We start from the raw sequence: 25,922 nt of genomic DNA, 5'->3' as shown, positions 1-25,922 counted from the left end.
CACCTCGACATTCTTTCACAATCCAAATAATCTCGACCGCCAATATAGTTAGCAAAAGGGGACTAGAACATTACTACATACTGTGGAATATAACAGTTTTCCAGCTTCCAACACATATTAGTCATAGTAACATATATGTAAACTAAGATTCTTAACCTGATTCTTAATACATTCATAGGGACGATCAAGAAAAATCTAAGGCAATGATGAATTAAATATAATACATTCATAGGAACGATCAAGAAAATGTAAGCTAAATTAGTAGACATTAAAAAAAAATAAGGGTTCATTTGATGTGAAATCAGATGACCACAGCAATTTTTACAAAATGTCATAAGAAAGTCTTCACCATTTGCTACTTAGGCTAATCTTGGCTTTTACAAAAATAGTTCTAAACACTTAATCTCAAATGTCAAATGGTCAAACAATAGGGTAAGAAAAATTGTAAAGTATGTCTTCACCATTTGCTCCCTTTGGGCTAATCTTTGCGTAACCATCATCGCCCCAATCCTTGTAAAGATGGCTGACGAGTGGCCAAATCACATTGTGATAATCATCCATCAACCAGGGAATAGAAGAAAGAGTTCAAGGTTTACCTTTTGCTTCATGACTTATCATTTTGTCTTCTATTGTTCTCTAGTAATTTTGTCTTAGCTGAATTTCAAACATTTTACGAGCTTCTTAAATTCAGGATGATTACAATGGATGAGAAGAATTTTTTGGCAAATTCGATGTTAAAAAATTCGATCCCAAAATGCACCTTTCGGTTCAACAACTAATTGACTATATGAATGTCAAGCCAGGCAAATAATTTGATAAAGTAGGATGTTTTGGGTCGAGTTATAACCGTGCTTATGGATGGATAATGAGAAACGGTATTTGTCTTGACCGTGATTATCCCTACATGGGAACGAGGGATCCCAGTAGAGGCAGGGCCGGCCCTAAGCAAGGGCGGGCCTGGGCGACCGCCCAGGGCCCCCAATCTGGGGGGCCCAATATAAATATATGTAAATATACATAAATATACATATCTGTCAAAACTCGAAACTAGGTTACACGGATTGCAGCTTCACCCCTTAATCCTTATCTGATGTTGTCTGCTGTAGAAGACCATCTGCGGGCCTGCGGCTGCTGTATGCCTGTATGTGACTCCATCGACGCATCAACTGCTGTGTTGTCTGTGACTCCATTGGCTGCTGTCTGCTCCTCCACCTTGAAAATTTCATGTGTTGTATTTTATGTTTATATAAAGGGCCTCCAAATAATTATATGCCCAGGGCCACCAAAAGGGCAGGGCCGGCCCTGAGTAGAGGAGGGAGAAATATTCAGGTATTATCTTTTCCAAAAGTAATTTAAATTTGTTGGTTGATTCTTTTAATAACATGATTACTTTTTTTTAAAAAATTTTACAGCCTAGTGTCACAATTAGTAATTTCTCTAAAATTGTGAAAAAAGTAGAAAGTGAGAAAAAAATACTGGAAAGCCAAGATTTTGAGAAAGAAGTCTTGGAACACCTACAACGTCAACCACTCACTGCCACTATAAAAGTTTTTGATCAATTTATCATTTTAAAGTGGTAATTTCAGCAATAAAATATTTTTTTGATTTTATATATTTTGTTTATGTATATGTTAACATTGGTATTTTTATTCTAGGTGGGAATTTATGAAGGCCTTCTTCCAGAAGAAAACCCTACTTGTATGGAAAGCATGCTGTGTTGGTGGTTGGTTTTGACAGTGAGTGGTTGACGTTGTAGGTGTTCCAGGACTTCTCAAAATCTTGGCTTTCCAGGACTTTCTTTTCTCACTTTCTACTTTTTTCACAATTTTAGAGAAATTACTAATTGTGACAATAGGCAGTAAAATTTTAAAAAAAAAAAACAATAATCATGTTATTAAAAGAATTAACCAACAAATTTAAATTAATTTTGGAAAAGATAATACCTGAATATTTCTCCCTCCTCACTAGGATCCCTCGTTCCCATGTAGGGATAATCCCGGTCAAGGCAAATACCGTTTCTCATTATCCATCCATAAGCACGGTTATAACTCGACCCAAAACATCCTACTTTATCAAATTTTTTGTCTAACTTGACATCCATATAGTCAATTAGTTGTTGAACCGAAATGTTCATTTTGAGATCGAATTTTCTAACACCGAATTTGTCAAAAAATTCTTTAGATTTAGATATGACCTACGCCGCCTCGATTTGCAGTTGTAGCTGCCATAGCCCAGCAACACCCTAAAACATCATTTTCAAAAGTTATAAGCAATACACTAAATGCAATAATATATTAAATGCGTAAATGAATTAATTAACTTACCAAAAGCACCTTGCCTGCAGACTTCAGTGATACCAAATCTATAACACACTTCATACTCGCACTACATCAATCATTAAACCAAAAAAATAATATTAAACAAAACCAATTTACTGTATAAAACATATTAATACAGTAATTAAATTTTAAAAATAAAACCAAAATTTCAAAAAAAAAAGACCCAAAAAAATCTCGGTTGAAGCCATTTCCTGCAAAATACAACGGGTATCATTCACCACAAAATATGAGAAGTGAAAGCAACATGTGTATTAACACAACCCTGAGGCAGAAACAATACAGAAACCACAAACACAGACAAGAATACAAAAAGAGAAAACCAATTGATTGTAGTTGAAGATGGGAGTACAAACAAGTAAGTAAACTAGCTAAGCTAGCCGCATTCCCAGCTACTTAGTACCCTTTTTTCACTTACAGCTATCTAAGACATTCAGGGGCTGTGTAACTGCTGTTAGAAGGCTTTTCCTAATCCATAAGTAACGGATTAAGAAAAGTGAAGATCGGTTCTGTACCAGGTCATGCTGATATGCTTGATAAAGGTTTGTTTCGTCGATAGCATTTTCTGATGTGGGATGCGTAGTAGCTGTTGTGACAGTAGGGGTCCTAAGGCGGGAATTGTCCTAAAGTAGCCATAGCGTTGATTGCTTTCTATTGATTGTAGTTGAAGATAAGACTGATTGTAGTTGTTCTCATGTGTCAAGAAACAGAAAACCAAGAAGAACCCCAAGAGACCCCAGAGGAAAAAAAGAAACAACTCAACGACAATGCAAAACAACAAACACAATGATTAAACCACAATCAATAAGAGAATGGAGTCACATTATGAAAATGAAGATTGAAAGAAGAGGAAAATTGAAAACAAACCTGTAGCCGGAGCTGTGTTGCGAGGTTTAGCGTCTAGGACGCTAGGGTTGTAACCGGAGCTGTGTTGTGAGGTTTAGCGTGGACGTTAGGGTTTAAGTCTGATGTTAGTGTTAGTAACATTGGACTGTGCCAGCTGCCAGTGTGAAAATGGGCTGCACTGGCAGTGTGAAATTGGACAAGATGCACACACAAAAATCGGAAAACAATATGCAGAAAAAAAAAATCAAAAATTGCAAAACCTGAACCATCCAAAGGCTTCAACGCCTGCTCCACTTCCTGCTGCTCGAAGATGAGGGTCAAATAGAATCTCGTTGAAGGAGATCTAGACCGTTCATGAGGAACGGACGGTCCAGATCTCATCCGACCATCAAAAGGTTTTCACCAGTGTAGCCATCGGCGTATCGATGCTGATAAATTGAAAGATGGCAGATCTCGTCCTACAAACAAAGGGTTTTTCCATTTTGCGGAATATTTAGAAAAGCAAAGTCAAGAAATTCAATTACATCATTTTTATATGTAACATTATTTTGTGGTTTATCCATTCAATTTTTATCAATCATTTTTAATCAATATAACTGTGGAGCAAACTACTACACACTTCGAATGTACGTTCTGGAAGATCGACAGCGCCTAGACAAAAGAATCTTATCCAGAAGCAATTTATTCAACAGTTCAGTTACCGACGGTTACCAGAAGCAGTTATAAGGAGAGGTTACCAAAGGCAGTTAAATTGTCTTAAGAATTGTCATAACCGCATCAATTGACAAATTTCAAACCTATAAATACATATCATTCCACATTTGTAAGGTAAATCGATACTCAACTCTAATAAAAGATCAGACTCCGTGGACCTAGGCAAGTTGCCGAACCACGTAAATTCTGTTGTCATTCTCTTGAATCTTTATACTTTATGCATATTATTTATCTCGGTGCAAATTTAGCATCGACGGTAACTATTACTAAATAGTAATACTTAGTTAGGAAATAACCTTTCAAGAAGCACCAAATGTCCAAATACAACACCACTCCTGAGCCACAAACACTAAACCCTACAGCACAAAACAAAATTCTTGAGCCACTGAAATCACACAAACACTAGAGAACCAAAAAATATATCAACTGGTCACACCAAAAATAGCAGTTAATCACTACAATGAATATCATGGATATTATATTGATCTTTCAAGATCTGCCATAAAATCATGTGCATGAGTGCAAGAGTCACAAAAACTAACTAATTAGGCTATTATTGTGGTTTTGAAGAAGTCAAACACTAACCTTTCACTCAATCACGTATACTGCCAGAACAACAAAACAGAGTTCAAAAATAAGTAGACCAAATCATATCTTAAGTGGGGAAACCATGCAATATCTTAAGAACCAAACCAGAGAGGCGGGGAGAAAGACACAAGGGCCACACGAGTGCTTCGGATACTACACCAGAGGAGCAACAATTGTCTAATTCTCTCACATATATGTCTATTACTATGATATTAGCAACAACAGCAAGGAAGGTAGATCCGGCAGCACACATATACACCTTTATGACTTCACCAGCGTAACCCCAACAAACCACATCGAAAGCACACAAAGCAACCAATATTCAACCAAAAGGGCAACAAAACCTAAGAAAACCCTAATATATTCTCTGAAAAATCATTCAAAATAGCCTAATCGATAAATTCAAAAAATTACATGAGTAAAATTTTAGGAGATCGAGTGTGAGAGAGGAAAGCCGAGTGAGCAAAAGGGTGAGCGAGCAAGAGAGTTAGATCGAGCGAGCAAGAGATGTAGATCGAGAATGCCACAAAGTGAGTGAGAAAGTGATGTAGATCGGCAAGCTAGAGAGTGAGGGCGAGAGAAGGTAAACAGCTACGAGATAAGTGATAATGGTCTCTGAGAGGGTAAAACACTTTCGTTAAAGCCTGCCTTTGAATAATGATTTCAATATAGCGGCGGTTCGAAAATTGTCATACCTAATTGTCGCAATTTGAAATTAAGCGACACATTTTTAAAATCGCTGCAAAAAAACCGCTTCTATAGGTCCAATTTGTTGTAGTGTTTGATAGCTAAGAATCATGATGTCTGTCACATTTTCTGGGCGTATTTTGTGAGAGTGGCATCATTTACTTTATGATTATCTGGAGACCTAGTCGTAACTCTTTATTGCCATAGGAATTTCTTTTATGCTTTAGCTGCTTCTTCTGGATTGAATATAACCACTTTTGGTTTTGGTTCTTCCAAATGCGTGGTTGCAATTTCATGCATACAAGCTATTGAAAAAGTATCACTGGGGAATCATGACCTAGTTTTGATAAATGCACAACCACAAACAATATAATGGTAGTTCAATGGATTACAATTCTCTTAAATGAAATTTTAAAACATTCCTCTCTCAAAATACATGTTGACACAAAGGGGGAGAAAAAAGAAAGGGACCCAAGTCACTAAACAATTATTTTCATCATTTGGGAAGACAGATCGGTTTATTATTTTACTTGGACTCTAACAATGATATACTAGCATCATTCCAAGGTCACTCTCTCACCTCAAACTTGAGGTTAAGGTCCATCACCAAAAATTTTCTAGTCATAAAATATCAGAAAATACATGCCAAGAAGAATGCCACAGTAACATAAACAAATTTGTATCATGGTTGCAAAAATCGCTAGGCGGTTCGCGGGAACTATGGATTAATTGGATTAATCGAGAACTAGTTGGGGATTAATCGTTTTGAGTTTTTTTTAATTAAAAAATATATATATACACAATACATATCATATATATGTGTAAAAACACAATATAAATGACATTTCTTAGGAAGGAGGTGGCTGGCCTCTTGAAGAAAGAAATTAAAAGAAAAGGGTTTTAATAAAACAAGGTTTGGACTTTTGAGTTTAGACGTTTCTAAGGTTGTAGATTTTTTTTTAAAGAAAAAATATTAAGTTTGAATACTAGTCAAAGTTTAAATAATAAAATATTAAGTTAAGGGTTACAATAAAATACTTGACCCATAAAACCAAGATGAGCCCAACATTATAACATAAGTTGAACAACCCAAATAAATCTAAGCCTAAGATTCATAGAAAAAGAACGATCAAAGGCACTAATGGAGAGCACCAGAAGCTTCCAGAGAACAAGAAGCCAAGAAGAGACAGAGAACCAGAAGGAAGCCAAGAAATTCCAAAGAACAAGAAGAACGACACTGATGGAGAGAACCAGAAGCTTCCAGAGAACCAAAAGCTTCCAGAGAAGAACAAGGGGAAGGAAGCCAAGAAGAGACAAAGAGAACCAGAAGCTTCCAGAGAAGAACAAGGAGGAAGCCAAGAAAAGACAGAGAATGAGAATCTTCCAGAGAACAAGAAGGAAGACTAACCTACAATCTGATTTGGTCGTAGATCTTTGGTCGAGTTCGAAGACGGGCAATTGAGACCTCATTCTCCGAAATCCGTCTTAGTCGAGTCCGAGCGAAGCTGGCTTCACGATTCACCGACTAGTCGGTATTTAGTCGAAGAGTCGGGGCTTAATCGGGTCACCGATTAAGTGACCTGATTACCCTCTAGTCGCATCGACAAGCCCCGATTACCGACTAGAGGGATTTTTGCAACAATGATTTGTATACCCTTTTTAAACTGAAAGGGAAATTATTTGATCAAAGCCTTGGCAGGTATTCTCAACCAAATTCGGGAAGAAAGGGCACTCTAAAGCATAGTTTTTAAACCCGGACCGGCCCGTCGGTCGGACTGTGAAACCCGCGAACCGACGGTCTCCCTGGTTTTTTGTTGGAAAAAGACCGTTTGTGCATCAACCCGTGTCAAACCGCGGGTCAACCCGTGAAACCCGGCAACCCGTGACCCGACGGATTAAAAGAAAACCCGCAAGTTTTGTAAAATGACTTAAAAACAAAGAATATTTTATTTTTGTTAATGAATTGTGAGGTCAAATATGTAATTTACCTTCAATGGACACAAAAATATTTTATTTTTGTTAATGAATTTGAATTTTGTGTTTGGTTTATGAATTGTTTATTTGATTTGCTTATTGCTATAAAATTTAGTAAATTTTTGCAGAAAAATTATGGCTGAATTGTACAGGTATGCTCCTCTAACTTGCGATATAGTATATAGTTATACAGTATATAACTATTAAATTATAATTTTTTATTATTTTATTATTTATTAAAAACCCGCGGTTCAACCTCCATCGTAACGTTTGAACCTCGAAACCCTTGACCCTTCAACCTTGACGGTTCGACACGCGGGTCGGGTTTAAAAACTATGCTCTAAAGCATTGCCAAACAATCAAAAGACCCAACTCAAAATATCATTTCCAAGCAGTCCCCACAAGCCAACCTCCATTAGGGAACAGCAAACGAAAGGTATAAGTCTAACATGAAGAGCAAAAAGGTATTGATGTTGAGAAGAGTAGTTCGCGTACGAAATCAACGATTAGCAGACCAAATCTTATGGTTTACCAAAGCACTTTCTTTCACCAAGTCATAGAGGCAATCTTAAAAAAATTTCAAACATAATTGTCTGGTCTGCAAACTCTTTTCCATTCAAGATTTAACTTGGCTTTTCCAGATATCATTTCAACTTTCAATTCACCAAAAAGGGTCAACTAGCCAAAACCTCATGGAGACACAGAATGACTACGAAGTGAGCACATCATTAAACAACAAAAGCAATTAAACAAAATCACACTACACCCAAATGTAAAACAAAAGCTCTTATGTCTCAGCAGATACTCAGATTCAAAGCTTCCAAAAGAAATTAACTTGAAAGAATTCATTATGGCCAAATCCACAACAAAATTGTAAGAGACTAGCTAGAAAAGCTAAAGACTTCAATACTTGACAGGGGCAAGTATCTCCAGCTGGGAACCAAGCTTCTCCTCTGCAGCCTTCTCAGCCTTCACCCTAAGTTTGTTCAGCTGCTTCTTCCTGTCATATGCAACCTTCGCCCTCTCCTTTCTCTTGTTCTCCAACTCCTGTTGCCAACAGAATCATCAGTCACAAAAGTACCAATTCTCACTCAGGAAGAAAAATTTTACATAGAGTATTATCTCATACTTCTCCTAAAGAAGCAGGGAAAGTTTAAAAAAAAAAAAATTTAAAAAACTCTAAAACTAAAACTATTACTAAAAAGAGCGCATGTATTTCATTCACAAACCAACATTCATGGGCTACAATGATTTCAAAGGAGCTTGGGAACAAAACAATTCTTCCACACTAGTAAAGTATTGTACAAATGTACACCACAACAATAAGAAACTAAAGGCAAAACTCACCCTGATGGTCTCATAGTGGTTCCATCCGACCTCAGACGACAGCCGGCCCAACAAACAGTATTTGTGACCCTTCTGAAGCCTCAATACCCTATTAAGCATAGCAAATTAGCAATAAATGATTAACATAACAAAAACAGCACTGAAAATAATCAATAAATGCTGTAGATATAAAAATAAGTGGAAAAAAAACAGTAAAACCCACTTCAGAGCATCAGGAATGACCATCTTCTTAATCTTGTCATATGGTGGAGGGACACCCTCATAGGCCTTCAGCCGGGCAAGTGCAGCCTCTCCACGCTTAGTCTTGTGTGGAATCATTCTGCCAAAAAGGAACACTAGTAAACCAGACATATATCTATTCAGAAACCAGTCAAACAGAACCATGGTATATAACAAAACTCCTGAACGTCTAGATATGACAATACAACTAAGTTAATGCAAGTGTAAAATCAGACGCCAAGTATCACCATACCAAAAAAAAAAAAGTTAAAGATCCATCTCCTTCGATTAAAGATAAAATTACAAAATGAAAAACTGACTTCAAGATGGCTAATAAGTACTGATTAACAATAATCTTATAGTTCATATGTTCAAGTGAGTAGCTGCTCAACGTCAGCTATTCAACTTACGATAAGAATGGCAGAATCTCAAAATCTGCATCGTATTTACCATTAACAAAAACAAGAGAATTAGGAAAAAAAGGGAACAAACCCGCGGATGGTGCGCCAGAAGATCTTGGAAGGGGCGCGGAAGTGGATGGGGCCATGAGAGGGCTTGGTATTCATACGTTTGCGAAGGAACCTCAAGTACTTCATCTTCTGCCTTACAAGTCCACCGGACATGCAAATTTCCTCGCACCTGACAACCACCACCTTCTGCCCATTCAGCAACTCCTTTGCCACGATGGACGCCAATCGTCCCAGCATGTGGTTCCTTGCATCTACCACGACTACTTTAGCGCAGATCCCAGACCCCGACACCATTTTTTTCCCTGCTCGCTCTCACCCGCCGCGAGGGACTGCCTTTGCTTGGTTCTTTGAAAGTCACGAAAGACTATATAATAGAGAAAATGGGGGCTAGGGTTTCTGACCCTAGTCAGTGAGTGACGGGGTGGGGGTTTTGGGTATGTGTAATTTGTATGGATCGGTCTCGCAAAAATGCAGCCCAAATTTTGTTTTTAGGTACAGCCCAATTACGTCCTGAGATAGGACGGCTTGGCCCACTATTTCACAGGTAAGTCGACCTTTCGAAAAGAGTTACAAATCTTACAATTTAGATTATTTTTTTTCTCAAATGACATTTGACAACATTTAATCAGCAAAATAATTTGGGATCACCATTTGACCGGTATGCCTAGGTCCAGCCCAGGTTCAAAATTATATCGGGTCTTAACAATCCTACCCTAAGCCTCGGGCTGGCCTGGACTCCATTTTTGAGGTCCGGTGGAAAACCCAACACCTCGGGTCAACTTTGGGCTGACCCGAGACCCAACCAATGACATTAAATATTGAGATAAGTTTTTTCAAAAAATAATTTTAATTTATTAGTTTTTTTAATAACCTGATTTTTTACATTTTTTCTTAAAATTTTACAAGCACGTGTCACAATTAGTGGTTTCACTAAAGTTGCGAAAGAGGAAGCAATCATGAGACTATGTAAACATCAACCAATCTGTGCTGGTAGTTTTTCTCGATTTTAGATCATTTAGAGGGGTAATATTTAGAATGAAATAAATTTTTTTTTATACTTTGTGCATGTTGCTATTGTATTATTTTTAGGTGGGAATTTATGAGATCCCTTCTCCAAAATAAGAAATAACACTCAAGCGATCACATGCCATATTGTTGGTTGATCTAGGCAAACGACACGGAAAAGAGTTCTATTTGAACAAAATTTCTTGAGGTAAAGAATGGGGCGATAAATGGTTATGTTAGGGGATGAGCCTAAAAAGGAAAGACGGTGAAAACTCGCATTGTAATTTTTGTTATCTTTTGTAAGAAAAAATGTTGTGAACCCTTATTTTTATTCTTTAATATCTACTAATTCAACATTGCCTTAGTTATGCTCTATCTATTGTTTGTGATGATTTTTGAACGGGGAAGTCGACATAGAATTCCAAACTAACCATGCGTATTTGACTCTCACTACCCGCTCTATATATTATTATAGACTCTACTATATATTATTATAGACTCTATAAATGGAGTCGATGTATGATTCATTTGGATATTAACAAAATAAAAATAGATAGATTAAAGAAAAATAAAAAGAATTTTATGAGGCTGCAACCCGCTCTATATATTATTGAGCTTTTCAAGCCACCCCTAAAATATTCAGTCCATCAGAAGCCCATCACTCACCCTCTTTTCCCAACCAAAACAATTCTCATCCTCTCCACAAAGCCTCCACTACCACTCAAGTCCAACCCAATTTCTTCAGCCCCACATGCAAGTCCAAAGCCCAATGTTACTCCACACACAAAAACAACAATTTGTGCCTCTATGATAGTTTTTCTCGATTTTAATTTATTAATTAAATTTTTTTAATAACCTTATTATTTACATTTTTCTTAAAATTTTACAGTCATGTGTGACAATTAGTGGTTTCACTAAAGTTGCGAAAGACGAAACAATCTTAAGACTACGAAAACATCAACCAATCTGTGCCTCTATGCTAGTTTTTCTTGATTTTAGAGCATTTAGAGGGGTAATATTTAGAATGAAATAATTTTTTTGATTTTATATAATTTGTGCATGTTGATATTGTATTAATTTTAGGTGGGAATTTACGAGATCCCTTCTCCAAAAGAATAAATAGCACCAATGGGATGACATGTTGTGTTGGTTGTTGGTTTGGGCAAACGAGACAAAAAGAGTTCTATTTGATCAAAAATTCATGAGATAAACAATGGGGTAATAATGATTATGCCAGGGGATTAGCATAAAGAGGAAAGATATAAATAGTACCCATGAGATGACATGCTGTGTTGGTTGTTGGTTTGGGCAAACGAGACGAACAAGAGTTCTATTTGATCAAAAATTCATGGGGTAAACAATGGGGGATAATGATTATGCTAGGGGATTAGCATAAAGAGGAAAGATATAAATAGCACCCATGGGATGACATACTGTGTTGTTGGTTAGTTTGGGCAAACGAATAAATAACACCCATGGGATGACATGTTGTGTTGGTTGTTGGTTTGGGCAAACAAGACGAAAAAGAGTTATATTTGATAAAAAATTCATGGGGTAAACAATGGGGTGATAATGATTATGCTAGGGGATTAGCATAAAGAGGAAAGATATAAATAGCACCCATGGGATGACATGCTCTGTTGTTGGTTGGTTTGGGCAAACGAATAAATAGCACCCATGGGATGACATGCTGTGTTGGTTGTTGGTTTGGGCAAACGAGACGAAAAAAAGTTCTATTTGATCAAAAATTCGTGGGGTAACAATGGGGTGATAATGATTATGATAGGGGATTAGCATAAAGAGGAAATATGGTGAAGACTCAGCTTGTAATTTTTTTTATCCTCCTACAATTTGACATTTGAGATTAGTGATTCGAAATAGTTTGGTAAAAAAATATTGTGAACCCTTATTTTTGTTCTTTAATCTACTAATTCAGCATTGCATTAGGTATGCTTTATCTATAGTTTGTGTTAATCTTTGAACGGAGAAGTCGACATAGGATTCCAAGTTAACTATGTGTATTTCATTCCCGCTACCCGCTCTATATATTATTATAGATTTTATAAATCGAGTAGATATAGGATTCATTTGGATATTAATAAAATAAAATAGATAGAATAAAGCAAAATAAAAAGAATTTTATGAGGATGCAACCCGCTTAATATATTATTGGGGAAGCCGACCCCAATCACCCACCCTCTTCTCCCAATCCAAAAAAATTCTTATTCACCCGTAAACCCTACTACACAAGTTACCACCTATAAACCCTACCACCCACCCTACTACGCAAGGTCCCACAAGTAAACCCTGCCACCCAAGCTCCCAATTTCAAACACAACTCACAACAGTCAAGTGCTCTATCCTCCATGTTTGATTTCTTTCAATCTTCATTTTTTTTATTAATGTGATTTTGGTTTACACATTGTGTTTTGCATTTTGAAAATGGATTAAAAGTTCCACCCGTCCCAATTTCAAACATAGCTCCTAACAATAGTCACTTTTCATATTTTAACAAACTTCTTTGCAGGAACATAAATAGTGCGATTCTGGTGAGATCTAATGTAGATCCAACTTTTTAATTCGCTCGTGGGAGCCGACTGTCTGTTTTGTAAAAATGTCAAGAGGTCGACAATGAAAACATAATTATATAATATCATATCATAAAACATATTTATAAACAAGGACGGTGAGAAATACGATGTTCACCTTTATAGCATTAAGACATGGTACCAATGAATACGTTTAAAATATAATCGTTTGGTTCAACTATTTTATTTGAGATTTGATTTAGGGTTTATATATTTTTAAATTTAATTTTCTTGTACTTGTGCTAGGGGTTAACTCCATATGATTTCAAACACGAACCTAGATCTAGGTTAGATGGTTGCGCTTTTTGAAATTGCATTCTTTTTTTGAAATACAGTTGAGAAATATGTTTCATATTGAAATTGAACCTTAAACATACATATGCCTAACCCAGTCGATTACCAATTGAGTCACCTCTTATTGATCGAAATTGCATTCTTAAGGGTGTGTTAAGTTAGATCTCGAATCTAAATTCATATTTTGGGAATTTTTGATGAAAGTATTGTAACCATGTTTTTTTGAGAGATGAAAGGATTGTAACCATCTACTTATTGTACCTATTTGTTTAGCAATATGTTACAAATTTGCCAACATACCCCAATTTCCATCTCCTGTCTCCTGATCTGATTTAGATAAAAATTGGTTTTGTTTCAGATAACATTAATCCACACTTTCCATGCTAGCAATTTTTTTTAAAAAATTTTGATTTCTTCACAAAAGAGGTTAAGGGCTTAAATGAATAAGAAACCCTGGACAACACTACGAGGTTGCGACTGACCCACCCTTTCTGGACGAGCATCACACAAAGCCTCACCGCCTTCCACGTGGCAAAGCTCCAGTCGGTGACTCTTCTCAGTCCTCACGTCTTTGTCAACGTGATTCACTTTTTTTTCTTTTTAATTTAAAAACGAAGAACTTCCGTTTCTGGCATGTTAAATGGGAATGCCCGTACGGCGTATCGTAGACACAACACCGTGTAATAATCAATTCCGTCGACCGTTCCAGACAGAAAAACCTCCGTCGACCGTCTGCTAACGGTACCTATGGCTTGGAAAAAATTCGGCGCAATCAACAGAGGCGGAAGAACCAACAAACAGACGGCGTTAATGACAATCCACTTTGAGAGAGCCCAACGGCGGCCGTGTCACGCTACGTCCCTTTTCATCTTTTTAACGGCATTTGACAACGACACGCTTCTCTCTTCTTCGTTACCTGAAAGCAATCTCCCTGAACCACCACTGTATTATTATAAAGTAGTTTTACTTTTTATTATTTAATTATAATCCGATACCTTCGTAGTTGGAAAGCAACGGCTTGTTCCTTCTGTGACCCCGTATAACCTAAAAAAGCTGTTGCATTGCCTCTGATATCATCATTACACTCGCGTGTGTATACGTATACGTATACGTATAACATACATACATGTGTTTTCTGTGAATATGGTGATCTCAACTGCAAACGCGTGAATGCAACTTCTAGCAAGGTATGAATGGAATATGCCGATTGTCGATTGTTGGAAACGCCGTCGAAGGATCCGATCAAAATTTCTTGATCGGATTCGTTTTATTTATTTATTCTTTCCCTTTCGATTTCGTGTTTTTATGTTGTTGCGTGATTAGGCGAGTTCTGTCATCGTCGGACTTGTGCGTGGATCCTTGATCGATTTTGTCTTCATCAGCAGCTATCAGCTTTCGCCGAAGCTTTGAAAGATCAACGAGATTTGGCATTGCTAATATGTTCAAAGATTTTTGAATATTTCCCTCTTTGTTGATTCAGGTATAATCAAGATTGATATTGCACGCATTTGCCTACAATGCCAGGTAAATTCACGTAATATTTGCATAATTCGCGTGGAATCGAGATCAGAGCGATTAATATTGACATGTATAACGATTTACAATAGGAGAGACAATCTCATCTCTGGAAAATGAGAGAAGCTTCGATATTGAGACCTCTGAGGATGATAAACGGAGAGCTCGGGGGAGATCTCTGCGGCAAAAGGCAATGAATGCGCCCACAAGACTCACTCATAGTCTTAAGAAGCATAGCAAGCGCACTGCTGATTGTAGATATGCAACAATTTCAATTGAAAATGTAAGAGATGCAGAAGAGGAAAAAGGAGTGAATGCTTTTCGCCAGGCATTGATATCGAAGGATCTCCTCCCAGCTCACCATGATGATTACCACACTATGTTAAGGTAATCGAGTTTAGGGTTCAACTCTCAAATTGTGACATTGAAGTACAAGTACGAACTATATATGCTCAAATGGTGAAAGTTATCCAATGTTGATGTTATAGGTAGTAATATTAGCTCTAGGCTGTGTTGTTTGCTAGACTTGGAAATTTAAATTGTGAGGTAATTTCCTTGAAATTATATTCTAGTGCACTATATATGCGCAAATTGTGACAGTTATCCAATGTTGATGTTATACATAGTAATATTAGCTCTAGGCTGTGTTGTTTGCTAGACTTGGAAATTTAAATTGTGAGGTAATTTCCTTGAAATTATATTCTAGTGCATTAATTAGGGTCATGCTGCTTCAGACTATTTAATCTTTTTGTATTAGGAGGTTTTCAGGAGTGAAGTTAGTATCAGAATGGTAAAAGTGCGTGGTAGATCCTTATGCAGGGCAACTTGCAGGAGAAGATTGATTAGCATCTGGCCATTTTAATAAAAGTCGGATTTTTTGAAGTTTGGGAAGAAGTATGTTTAAATGCTTCTTGAATGCATGGGTAGTTATGTTTTAATCTAACCATATAGGAATGAGCTATGGTTTTCCGTCTTCATATCGTTTTATTGGAATATAGTTTTTGTATGCCCTTGTGGAGGTTGTGTGGATTGTTCAGTAGGTAGCAAAAATGGTTATTGGGGGTGGGTTGTCATATCCTAGTTTAGGATCATACAAGAACTTCTCAACATATATGGTGTGCGTGCGTGTATATCTTTCCCTGGTTTTAGATTTTGGGTTAAGCATGGGAAGGAGTGAGAGGGAAGATGGGCAATCATGCCTCAAGCAAATTAGAAATTTCAGAACAATACCATTCACTGAACTTGTGATTTATAAATGGTATAAATATTAATTTGAATGTTATTATCAGGGGGATTTTATTAAACCTTGATAGACTCAATTGTTGTGACTTGTCTAGGACTTCTGCTTCTGAAAATGACTGGATATTGGATAAGCACCTAGTACCTGTTGGGAAATCTCCATAGTTTGAATTTACAAATTCCAGTGGGAGGTTCAAGGCCCAAATATTGCTGGGTGAATTCTATGGAATGGTCATCTCCATTGTAGAGATTGAGGAAGCTATTATGAACTACTTGAAAACTCCAACCCTCACCTAGCATTGAAAAACAGAAAGAACGAAGGAAACTCTAAATAGATTAATAGATCCACAGAAAAATTCAAAACATGTGTTTAACTAATCATACCTCTGCTACCATTCCGAAGATCCAATTACTTTTGATTTAATGAACACGACATTATGACACAACTTTCAGAATTTAAGATCGATAGCCGAAGCTTCAAACTTGCAATGTTAGAAATCTCTTTGACAGTGGCCATATTTTCCTTAGTGTCTGCATGATTCTACTGTCAAGAAGCTTTCCATGTCTTAAGCATGTCAAAATTTGTCAGAATAATTCATTATACAATTTTGCTTCTTTATATCTTTTAATATCATTATGGCTGATCTGTATATGTCTGGGATTTTGTTGCTGCAGATTTCTTAAGGCAAGGAAGTTTGACCTTGATAAGACAGTCCAGATGTGGGCAGAAATGCTTAACTGGAGAAAAGAGAATGGAGTAGATTCTATCTCACAGGTAATTGTGAACATGACATCATTTTTTTGGTTTTGTTATTGAGAAATTACTAATTAGAAAGGCCATTGAGGGATAATTATCTGATGCATGGAGACCAAGACTCAGCTAGGCCACGGACTGAGAATCAGCAACAAAGGCATCTAGTCTTAGTTTGATTGAAACTTGGTCATTGTGGCTGAAAGTTTTATCTTGTCAATTTTTTCCTTGTTTCTAATAATTTGGATTAGCTGGTTCCTTTTCTAATGAATCTGGTACTATATGATATAATGCATGTCTAGGATTTCATTTATGAAGAATATGAAGAAGTTCAACGCTATTATCCTCATGGTTACCATGGCGTAGACAAAGGAGGTCGACCTGTTTATATTGAAAGACTAGGCAAAATTGAACCGAGCAAGTTGATGAGTGTCACCACAGTGGACAGGTTTTTAAAATATCACATTCAAGGGTTTGAAAAGGTTTTTGCTGAAAGGTTCCCAGCCTGTTCTATTGCTGCCAAGAGGCACATAGATTCTACTATTACCATATTGGATGTGCATGGGTTGGTAAGTTGGAGCATAATTAGTATATGCGTCAATTCACACATGCAACTTTTTACAACATTCCCGCCCTTTTTCTTTACTATTTTATTATCTGATTGATTATGCAGAATTTAATGAGCTTTGGCAAGTTTGCACATGATCTCGTCATGCGCATTCAGAAGATAGATGGTGACAACTATCCTGAGGTGGATTAATGAAACTAAAGAAGCTGACTATGTATTTGGTAGTATTAAAACTAAGGTTGTCACTAACATTTACAAGTGTTCAACAGACATTATATCAGATGCTAATTGTTAATGCTGGCAGTGGATTCAAACTTCTGTGGAACACAGTCAAAGGCTTTCTTGATCCAAAGACCATGGCAAAAATACTGGTAAGAGTATTTGTAAATTGGATTGTGTCTCCCTTCAATACTTTAGGGGCCAATATCTAAATCCAAGGAATGGGATGGGGGAGAAAAATAATGTTTTCTGTCCCCTTAGCCATGCATTGGATGGAGGTATTGGCCTCTGGAGTATTGCAGTGGTGTACACTCTTGGTAGATTTACTCCATGGGTGTACACACATGGTAGATTTACTTTATTTTATGTTATTCTGCTTTATTAACTCATAAAAAGTGTCGTTTTATTCTTCCACAGGTTTTGGGCAGCAAATTCCACCAAAAACTGCTGGAATTTATTGACTCAAGGTTGGACTTTCTGGTTTAGTGTCACTGCAATATGTTAATATTTTGAAAATTATTTTTACAACTCTTTCCTTAAAAACCACCTTGCTACTTTCCCTTATAAACAGCCAACTGCCTGATTTTCTTGGTGGAACTTGCTCGTGCACAAATGAAGGCGGGTGCCTCAGATCTGACAAAGGACCATGGAAGGATCAAGAGATAATGAAAGTATGATCCTAGTTACTATACTGCTAGTAATCAATCTCCTAAACGACATCTGAAAATTTGTCATCTTCAAGTTAATTCCTTGATTTTGGTGGTTCTTGCTTGAAATTAAGTTCATCTATCTTCTATGAGCAGCTGGTGCACTCTGCAGATGCAATTTATATGAGGAAAGTGAAAAGCTTGTCCGATATTGATGACCTAGAAATCAAATTTTATCCCTCAAAGGCAAGCTCTTGACTAGTTAACTACTGATTTTATCCTTTTGTTATCTACCTGTTTTCAATAATGTTTAAAAGGACTTACCCTCATCATGCAGTTTTCGAGTGGTGAAATAACTTGTGCTGATTCAGGACCGGATGTGAGGAAGTATTCTTCAGGCTTCTTGCAGTTAAAGCCAGCTCGTAACAAAGTAGGTTCCTGAGGAAATTATATACGCATATGTTAATTTTTTTCCCAAGTTCTTTTTTAACTTGTTTGAACCAGATATTATTGAAACAATTTCTCTAAATGCTTTCTAACTTATTATTACCTGAAATTTAATTAATCTTCAAGAAACAATTTGTTTCTTTTACAAGGACAATTAAATAAAATATTTCAAATGAAAGAAAATTGTTTGGAACATATCTTGGGATGAACTTGCCGCAAGTTGCACAAAAAATCATATCCCTTATAGTCTCTGCAAATTTTTTTTGCTGCATTTGTTTGATTGTGTAGTTTTAGTTTGATGGACCGTTTTAAATGGGAATAAAGATAATATCCAGTCATACATGTTGACATGTTGGGTCAACTTCTTTGATTCTTAATCTTTTTTTGTACATTTCTTTTTCAGGGAATCATGAATGATCCTATGTCTCTTAGCAGCCTGGTTGAATCTGTTGATTCCTTAAGAGTTGAGGATACAAGTTTGACTAGTATGTGATTTTTCAGTAATACTTATTCCTTGATCTATGAATTTGTGCATTAGTACCTATTCTTCAAATGATTTCATGAGTAATATGTATATTTGTACTTGTACGTGTTTCAATTACTAACTTGCAAGTATATGTTGCCTTGTTTTGTCATAATTAGTAACTAGCATACTGTTTCAATGAAGCAATGAAGGTTTGCATAGGAGTAAGATGTAGCAGTTACAATTTGGGATGTACGTGTAGGGCAATGCCTGCATATCTTTGATCAATTAAGACTTTCACCTTTGTAAACTTAGCTACCGTTGATATTTATTGAGGAGTTTGATGGAGTTTAGCTGACTGAAATTTACTGTCACTGGTACTTTTTGACTCTATAGGCAGGTATAGGCAGCATCGGCTAATATTTTGTTTGGTCGTTGCAAGTTGTGTTTGAACTTCCAAGCCCATTTAAAATCTTAAGCTGGGCCTGTCAGTTAGTTTCTGATTATTTGGGAAAAAATTGGTAATTACCTTTGAATTTGCATTTCCTTCTACCTGATACGAGCTCATCAGAGAAAGTGTTCTGGCTGTCTCCTAGAAGTATTCTGTCTGAAATGATGCTTTGTAGGTGGAAACTTACTCTGTCGAATGGTTGATAGAAATTATAAGCTGAAAAAATTGTGGGCAATTATGAATAGGGGAACTGATGTTGCCTGCCTCAATGCGACTCCGATGCGTTTAAACGATTACCCAATAGCAGTTTTTTCTGTATCAAATAACTTGACTAGTCACTGAAGGAAGTTGATATTAGATTATTAGTAGATATTAGTATGCTGAAGAAAGCTCCTCAATGGACATTGATGTATTAGTTTTTAAATATCGTAACCAAGAGTGTCTATTTGTCATTCTGTGTTTTTCTGTTCAATGTGAAACTTCTCACTGAATATGGTAACTTGTGCTTCTGCAACCCAGTTGTTGACATGTTATTAAATTTGGTGATTCTGACAGATAATTTAATCAGTGAAGTTACCCATGGAAGACTACCGACATTCATTTCTCGTGCAATATTTTCATTTATTCACTTCATACTGAAATTGGCGGCATATGTATATATACTACTCCCATCGGTGCGAAGATTTTTCATAGTACTACTTGCAGATCGATGTTCAGAGAATCAGTTGAACACCCCGTTGCTTGATTCGAGTTCTCAAAAACATGTATCACAAGTGGTAGAAGAGGACTCACTCCATCCATGTTGGCAGAGGCTGCAAAACTTAGAAGCCATGGTAACAGAATTGGTTAACAAGCCTACAAAAATTCCTCCAGAGAAAGAGGACATGCTTCGTGAATCATTGAGTCGCATCAAATCTATAGAACAAGACTTACAGAAGACAAAGAAAGTAAGTTCCATCTTTTTCTTTCACCAGGAGTTCCTTTGAAGTGCATCATACTCGCACAAATTTCTATTTATGATTGTCTTCTATGTTACCAGCTACTGGAACTGGTTTTGAGTTTTGCAGGCTCTTCTTGCAACTACTTCAAAACAAATTGAGCTTGCCCAGTCATTGGAAAATTTGAAAGAGAGTGGATTAATTGTAAGTTCCTGATGCTCTTTGGATAAAGAAACTAGAGATATTAGAACATTATTCCAAAATAAGATTTCAAGTACACATTCTTTTGGAAAGAGGCCAGTGTTTACCACCTGAACTTAATTATACTAGTTCCTTTAGACTATTTTCTTCTGGCCATCCCCTCACTGCAGTGAGTCAGTGAAATAGATTTGGCCTCAAAAATAGTTTATATGGAGCTTTATACATTTATGAAATTGCTAAGCCAACAGGGTTACTGATGAATGCAGCAAACACTCCCTATAGGAAATCTCTATTTAGTTTCTGTTAAATCAGTGGATGTATATTTTGAATCTGGATTATCTGAGATGACTTCATTCTTGGCTTCATAAAACTGTGCAAAAAATTCAGAAGATGATTGGTTTCTTATGGTTATGTTCATATGAGATCCAAGTGGTTTACTTCTTTCATCTGTGATTTCTTTAGGGTTTCATTCTTGTTAGAGCTTGCTTCAATGTTTGCAGTCTTTTTTGCTTAATTGCAGAGCAAGACTTTTAAAAGTTGGTGAGCCTAAGTATTATTTCTTTTATAATCTTGCAAAAGCAGGGGACAAACTCCTGTTGGCCAAGATATTGCAGATCTTTCGCCCAGGGAAGATGACCCCAATCGATTTGTATCACGAGGTTGCTTAAGTTGCTGTTCGACATTGCCTATCGACTCCTAATTGGATGTTGCTGCTGGATGCACATTGCTTGGCATATTTGAGGTAGGTTGACACTGAGGTGGCTCATTCATTCGTTACACAGGTGAAAGTTAGACCATTCTCTCCCTCTCCCGTCTGTGAGACTGACATGTTTTCATTCCTTATTTGTCTCCTTGGGTTTCTCCTATAGGGATTGACGTTAATTCTCTACCCAGCAAAGAAAAAGAAGTTTGTATTTACCAGGGTATGAAACTTGATCTATAGCACTAGGGCAGGGAATAGAAAGCAGTGGCTTACAATTTTTTATCATGTAAATAACGTTACCTTTCTTCGCTGTTTTTTGCTTACGAACTTGATGTCCCTTGTATTCAATATGAATTGACCCATCCATCGGAAAGCAGTACATGTGTGTACTTCTGCCTTTTCACATTCATAAAATGGAGTGTACTCCATAAAATGCACAAATGCACATTCATAAAATGGAGTACACTAACCAGCCAGAAAACCATAAAATGGAGTACACTAACCAACCAGAAAACCATAAAATGGGACCAAGAGAACCCCAGAAGAACACGAGAACCCGAAAAAAAAGACCACACAAATACAAATTACTGTTTACTGTTGCTATGAGCTGTAAAATGCGAAACAACAAAAATGCACATTCATTTTTATGAGATTGCAAAGCAAAACCTAACCTGGAGGCACTTGAGAACGAAAGGTCCAGATCTCGTCCGATCCGACCATCAAAGGGTTTCACCCGAAGCCGATAAATTGATGGACTGTTTTAAATGGGAATATATATCTAGTCAAACATGTTGACATTTAGCATTGTTGTAGATTGTTTCTATGCCTTACCGGTATGGCTGGACGTCCAGCATTTGTCACAGAATAGGTCTCAGGACAAGTTTACAGGAAAAACAACATTCCTTTTATGGCTGTCGAATACATGTACCTCAGTTGTAAGAGAATGGAGGTCATGGTTTTCTCTAGTTCTCCTGACAAACACATATAAAATGTATATTGCCGGAATTTTAAAAGAAATGTGTTTTTATTCATAATAATTTGAAAATTACTTACACTTCACGGAATTGGTACACAAAGAAAAGGGCACAAGCCTTTTAAACCATAGCTTTCATTTGTTCAACCATGTCTGTGATAAACTTATCCTGTATCTCTTTATTCAGCAAGAACTCCCTCCACTTCTTATTATTTGTTCTAATGGAGGCACCAGGCTCTTTATCAACATCAATCATCACTGTTTTTATTGCCTCCACAATATCTTCCTTCCCAAAATACCCATCTTCATCTCCCCTATTTACCTCCACCCCTGCCTTCATGTCCCCAGCCATTAACTTTGCGTTCAAGAATTGGTCGCCCTTGAAAGGCAAAAACACCAATTGACATTCACTCACTATTCCTTCAATCACAGAACTATATCCCGAGTGATTCACATAACACCCCACACTATCATGACCCAGAATCAGCTGCTGTTGGATCCACCCCTTAATGTGAACAACCCCTTTGCCCTTCACTCTCTCCAGAAGCCCATTGGGAATGGCCTGCTTCACATGTGCCTCCCCATTAACTTCTGCTGGAAACTTCAAGACAAGGAAAAATGGTAGCCCAGTAAGATCCAAGGCCAGTACAAGCTCTCTTATCTGATCTTCACTCAAGAATGTTTCACTACCAAAGTTACAGAAAATAACAGACTTGGAAGGGAACTGGCTCAGCCACGTGTCCCATTTCTCCTCAAGGATACCGGATGGCGGGTCGGGTACGAGTGGGCCGGCACAAAATACGGGTTTCCTGAATTGGGCCGCCGTGAAATCCAAGTAAGGCCATTCCATTTCGTAGCAAGACTTGATAAAAAACGCGGTGGAGGAATTAATCGAATCGACAAATCTGTCAAAGACGGATGGGCGTCCATTGAAGCTAGTGAAGACATACATAAGGTCACGAGCTTGAAAAGTGGGGATGGAAGTGATGCTAGTTGAAGGAAACCCATTTGGGAGTTTTTTGAGATCTTCCAGTGAAGGATTCTTGGGCCTGGCAGGATAAGTCCAATATGCAGCTGCAACCGCAGAGAAAACAGAGAAGCAGAGTGGTTGGATACCGAGTTCGGATGCTATTTTTGGTACCCAAGACAGACACATATCGTAGAAGATGAAATGGGGTTTGAGATGGGACAAAATGTTCTGGACTTGAGGTTCCATGAGGTCTATTGCATTGCTGAGGAGGCCGTGATCTGATGGTTTGATGTCTGCGGTGTTCTGAAGGTCTGCAGAGAGACCTTCAATGGGAGGAAGAGTCAGAGGAATTACTTCAATGTTTGGTGAGGAAGTAAGGAGAGATTTGACACGAGATACATTGCCTGCAACTGTTAAGAAAGAAATTCGAACTCTGTGAAGGGAGAGTTTGTTTGAGAGTTGTACAAATGGGCTTATATGACCAAATGCACTGTGTGAGACCATCACCGCGTGAAGATCTGATTTTGCCATGCTCGACTACTTTCAAATCTATCTTCTATGTGAGTACTTGCGATGAAATATATGCATGTCTTGATCAGTTCATTCATTGGTCTGTATGTATGGAAAACCAAAATGCAGAATGGTTGGTGGGATCCTGATCTTATCACATACAATAGTGAAAAGGGTTGAAATTAACATGTGGAAATTAATGTTAGAAGTTGACAATTATACCAACGATTATGGAAAAAAATCCTTGGCTTTTGATGGTCAAACCTGACATATGTATGTCTAATTTGTCTATCATGGTGACGCCGTATTCGGTAAGGGTGTTTATGGTTGATTTCAATCCTTTTTTTTTGTTAATTTTTTACAACAGACTATTCTATTGATTATTGTCAAATTTTTTTTTCAATTTTTGATCGAATTTTCAATCGATTCTTAATAACATATATTTGACCATGATCGGTCAATCAATCGGTTTGATGATTGATTCGATTTGACATGATTTTTTGAACGAACTTTGGACTCTACTTTCCCGGGTGGCTCCAATTACAGTTTTGGATTCGATTTGACATGGTTTTTTGAACGAACTTTGGACTCTACTTTCCCGGGTGGCTCCAATTACAATACCGGTTTTGGATCCAGATACGGGGCGAATAACCGCCCCGCACCAACCTGGCTCACTTTAGTACCCTCACCAAGAAGGCAACAACCACAAGAAGTCAACAACCTCCGTCGCCACCAACCCAAAATAAACGTCAAGAATTCAACAAGAAACTCAACCTCCTTGCGATGGCCAGTCTTTCCTCCTCTCCCTCTCCTTCTCCTTCTGCCATCACCGGGAAGAAGCCTCAACCAATTCCCTGGACTCATCAGGAGACTGTTCACCTCATACAGGCTTACCAGGATAAATGGTACTCCCTCAAGCGAGGGCCGCTCAAGTCCGGTCAATGGGAGGAAGTCGCCGTCACCATCGCCGCCCGATGTGGCTACGACTACTCTTACCCTGCCAAGTCTGCCATTCAATGCCGGCACAAGATGGAGAAGCTCAGAAAGCGTTATCGCGCCGAGAGACAACGCGTCTCCCTCGGAACTACCTCCTCCTGGCAGTACTTCTACCTAATGGAGTCTCTCGAAAGTGGTCCCCTCCCAATCTCTGCGCGCCCTCCCGCTCTCGTACCAAGTTTTGTAAAGCAAGAAGTTGAAGAAGATGAATTAGAAGACGAAGAAGATGAAGATGATTTCACTCGTACCAAATCTGGGAGCATCAATTACATATCGCGGAGGCATACGGTGCCAATGAAGAGGAGAAGGGAGGAGGAAGTGGAGGAGGAGGATGAGGAGGAGGTACGGGATGTGGATTTCGGATTGGCGACGGAGATAAGACGGCTTTCGAAGAGGTTAATTGGGGTGGAGAAGAGGAAGATGGAGATGATGAGGGAGACAGAGAGGTGTAGGATGGCGATGGAGAATAGGCGGATCAAGATGATTTTGAACTCGAACCGAAAGATTGTGGACGCCATTGCTAGGGCTTTTGCGACAGAGGAGGAGGAGATAAAGATGAGATCACAATTTTGACAGGTGCAATTTTGTTAATTATTTTTTTGTTCTTTCTTATTTACTTCTCTGAACTTTGATAATTTGATAGCCTAGATTGTTTCCGAACGAAAATAATGTATTTTCCACATAGTGCTTAGCAAATATGGAACATCACAACCTGCTTGGCGATGACCAAGCTGGTTCTTTCTCTGGGTTTGTCTGAGCTACCACTGGAGTGGCATTCCAAGAACTATATAAGCACAAAGCAAATAGCCTACTAAAATATATAGAGACCCTTGACGGAGAATAACCTAGATGCCATCAATAAGAATGAATGGGAGCTTGGCTAATTTTCTTTCTTTCCAAGAATTTCATAATAGCCTCGCAATTCTTACTTATCTATGGTCTCTGTTAGAAGGGCTTCCCCTTGGGCAGAGCTGCTTGTGTTGAATACCCTTTTCCTTTTTCACATTGTTGCTTCAAGTGTTTTTTCTTTGCATGTTTTGTAAGTTGAGTTACTGCCTGAATTTGTAGTGCTATCCTTGTTTATTGGTTGAACTTAGTTTTGCATTAACCGGCCAGTGAGTTTTCTTTTGTATGACCAAATCTGGATCACCATGGATAAGAAACCAAACCCAGTAAAGACCACAACTGGTTCTTTTTTCTGGCCAAAATAAATGGTTAATCTGCAAATGCAGTTTGAAGCAACGCAAAAGAAACAACATTGTT

The 25,922-nt window shown here is 37.7% G+C and overlaps 4 protein-coding genes and 1 long non-coding RNA gene across 9 annotated transcripts; 2 read left to right on the top strand and 3 right to left on the bottom strand.

The window, feature by feature from the left end:
- Positions 1–1,401: 1,401 nt before the first annotated feature.
- On the bottom strand, positions 1,402–5,250 carry LOC120000188. Its single transcript, XR_005468584.1, has 4 exons — positions 4,899–5,250; positions 3,204–3,640; positions 2,325–2,530; positions 1,402–2,242 (listed from the first exon to the last, which is right to left on the bottom strand). It is a non-coding gene; the product is annotated as an uncharacterized LOC120000188 (long non-coding RNA).
- Positions 5,251–7,851: 2,601 nt separating this feature from the next.
- LOC119999537 (60S ribosomal protein L13a-4) lies at positions 7,852–9,593 on the bottom strand. The gene is made up of 4 exons (XM_038847156.1): positions 9,204–9,593; positions 8,695–8,811; positions 8,493–8,580; positions 7,852–8,192 (listed from the first exon to the last, which is right to left on the bottom strand). The coding sequence occupies exons 1-4, from the start codon at positions 9,473–9,475 to the stop codon at positions 8,049–8,051; spliced, it is 621 nt and encodes a 206-aa protein (XP_038703084.1). The 5' UTR covers positions 9,476–9,593; the 3' UTR covers positions 7,852–8,048.
- A 4,146-nt stretch (positions 9,594–13,739) lies between these two features.
- LOC120001069 (phosphatidylinositol/phosphatidylcholine transfer protein SFH9-like) lies at positions 13,740–21,606 on the top strand. 5 transcript variants are annotated; one of them, XR_005468715.1, is made up of 15 exons: positions 13,740–14,592; positions 14,676–14,970; positions 16,498–16,597; positions 16,876–17,142; positions 17,247–17,324; positions 17,411–17,512; positions 17,778–17,827; positions 17,932–18,031; positions 18,164–18,253; positions 18,345–18,437; positions 18,858–18,939; positions 19,924–20,315; positions 20,436–20,510; positions 21,087–21,249; positions 21,377–21,606. XR_005468715.1 is itself a non-coding variant. In XM_038849307.1 (14 exons), the coding sequence occupies exons 1-14, from the start codon at positions 14,586–14,588 to the stop codon at positions 21,141–21,143; spliced, it is 1,785 nt and encodes a 594-aa protein (XP_038705235.1). In that variant the 5' UTR covers positions 13,740–14,585; the 3' UTR covers positions 21,144–21,606. The 5 variants fall into 5 exon arrangements, 4 of the variants coding, with proteins under 4 accessions (XP_038705235.1, XP_038705234.1, XP_038705236.1 ...); XM_038849307.1 differs by having other exon boundaries at positions 21,090–21,606; XM_038849306.1 differs by having other exon boundaries at positions 21,087–21,606.
- Positions 21,607–22,304: 698 nt separating this feature from the next.
- LOC120000591 (anthocyanidin-3-O-glucoside rhamnosyltransferase-like) lies at positions 22,305–23,684 on the bottom strand. Its single transcript, XM_038848717.1, has one exon. The coding sequence runs from the start codon at positions 23,682–23,684 to the stop codon at positions 22,305–22,307; it is 1,380 nt and encodes a 459-aa protein (XP_038704645.1).
- A 663-nt stretch (positions 23,685–24,347) lies between these two features.
- LOC119999253 lies at positions 24,348–25,767 on the top strand. The gene is made up of 2 exons (XM_038846723.1): positions 24,348–25,235; positions 25,345–25,767. Exon 1 carries the CDS (start codon positions 24,447–24,449, stop codon positions 25,230–25,232), a length of 786 nt encoding a protein of 261 aa, XP_038702651.1. The 5' UTR covers positions 24,348–24,446; the 3' UTR covers positions 25,233–25,235; positions 25,345–25,767.
- Positions 25,768–25,922: the final 155 nt, after the last annotated feature.

The sequence above is a fragment of the Tripterygium wilfordii genome, chromosome 6 (genome assembly GCF_013401445.1).
Source record: "Tripterygium wilfordii isolate XIE 37 chromosome 6, ASM1340144v1, whole genome shotgun sequence".
Taxonomy (NCBI): Eukaryota; Viridiplantae; Streptophyta; class Magnoliopsida; order Celastrales; family Celastraceae; genus Tripterygium; species Tripterygium wilfordii.
The sequence above is the reverse complement of the archived record's forward strand: the minus strand, read 5'-3'. Positions and strand labels throughout refer to the sequence as shown.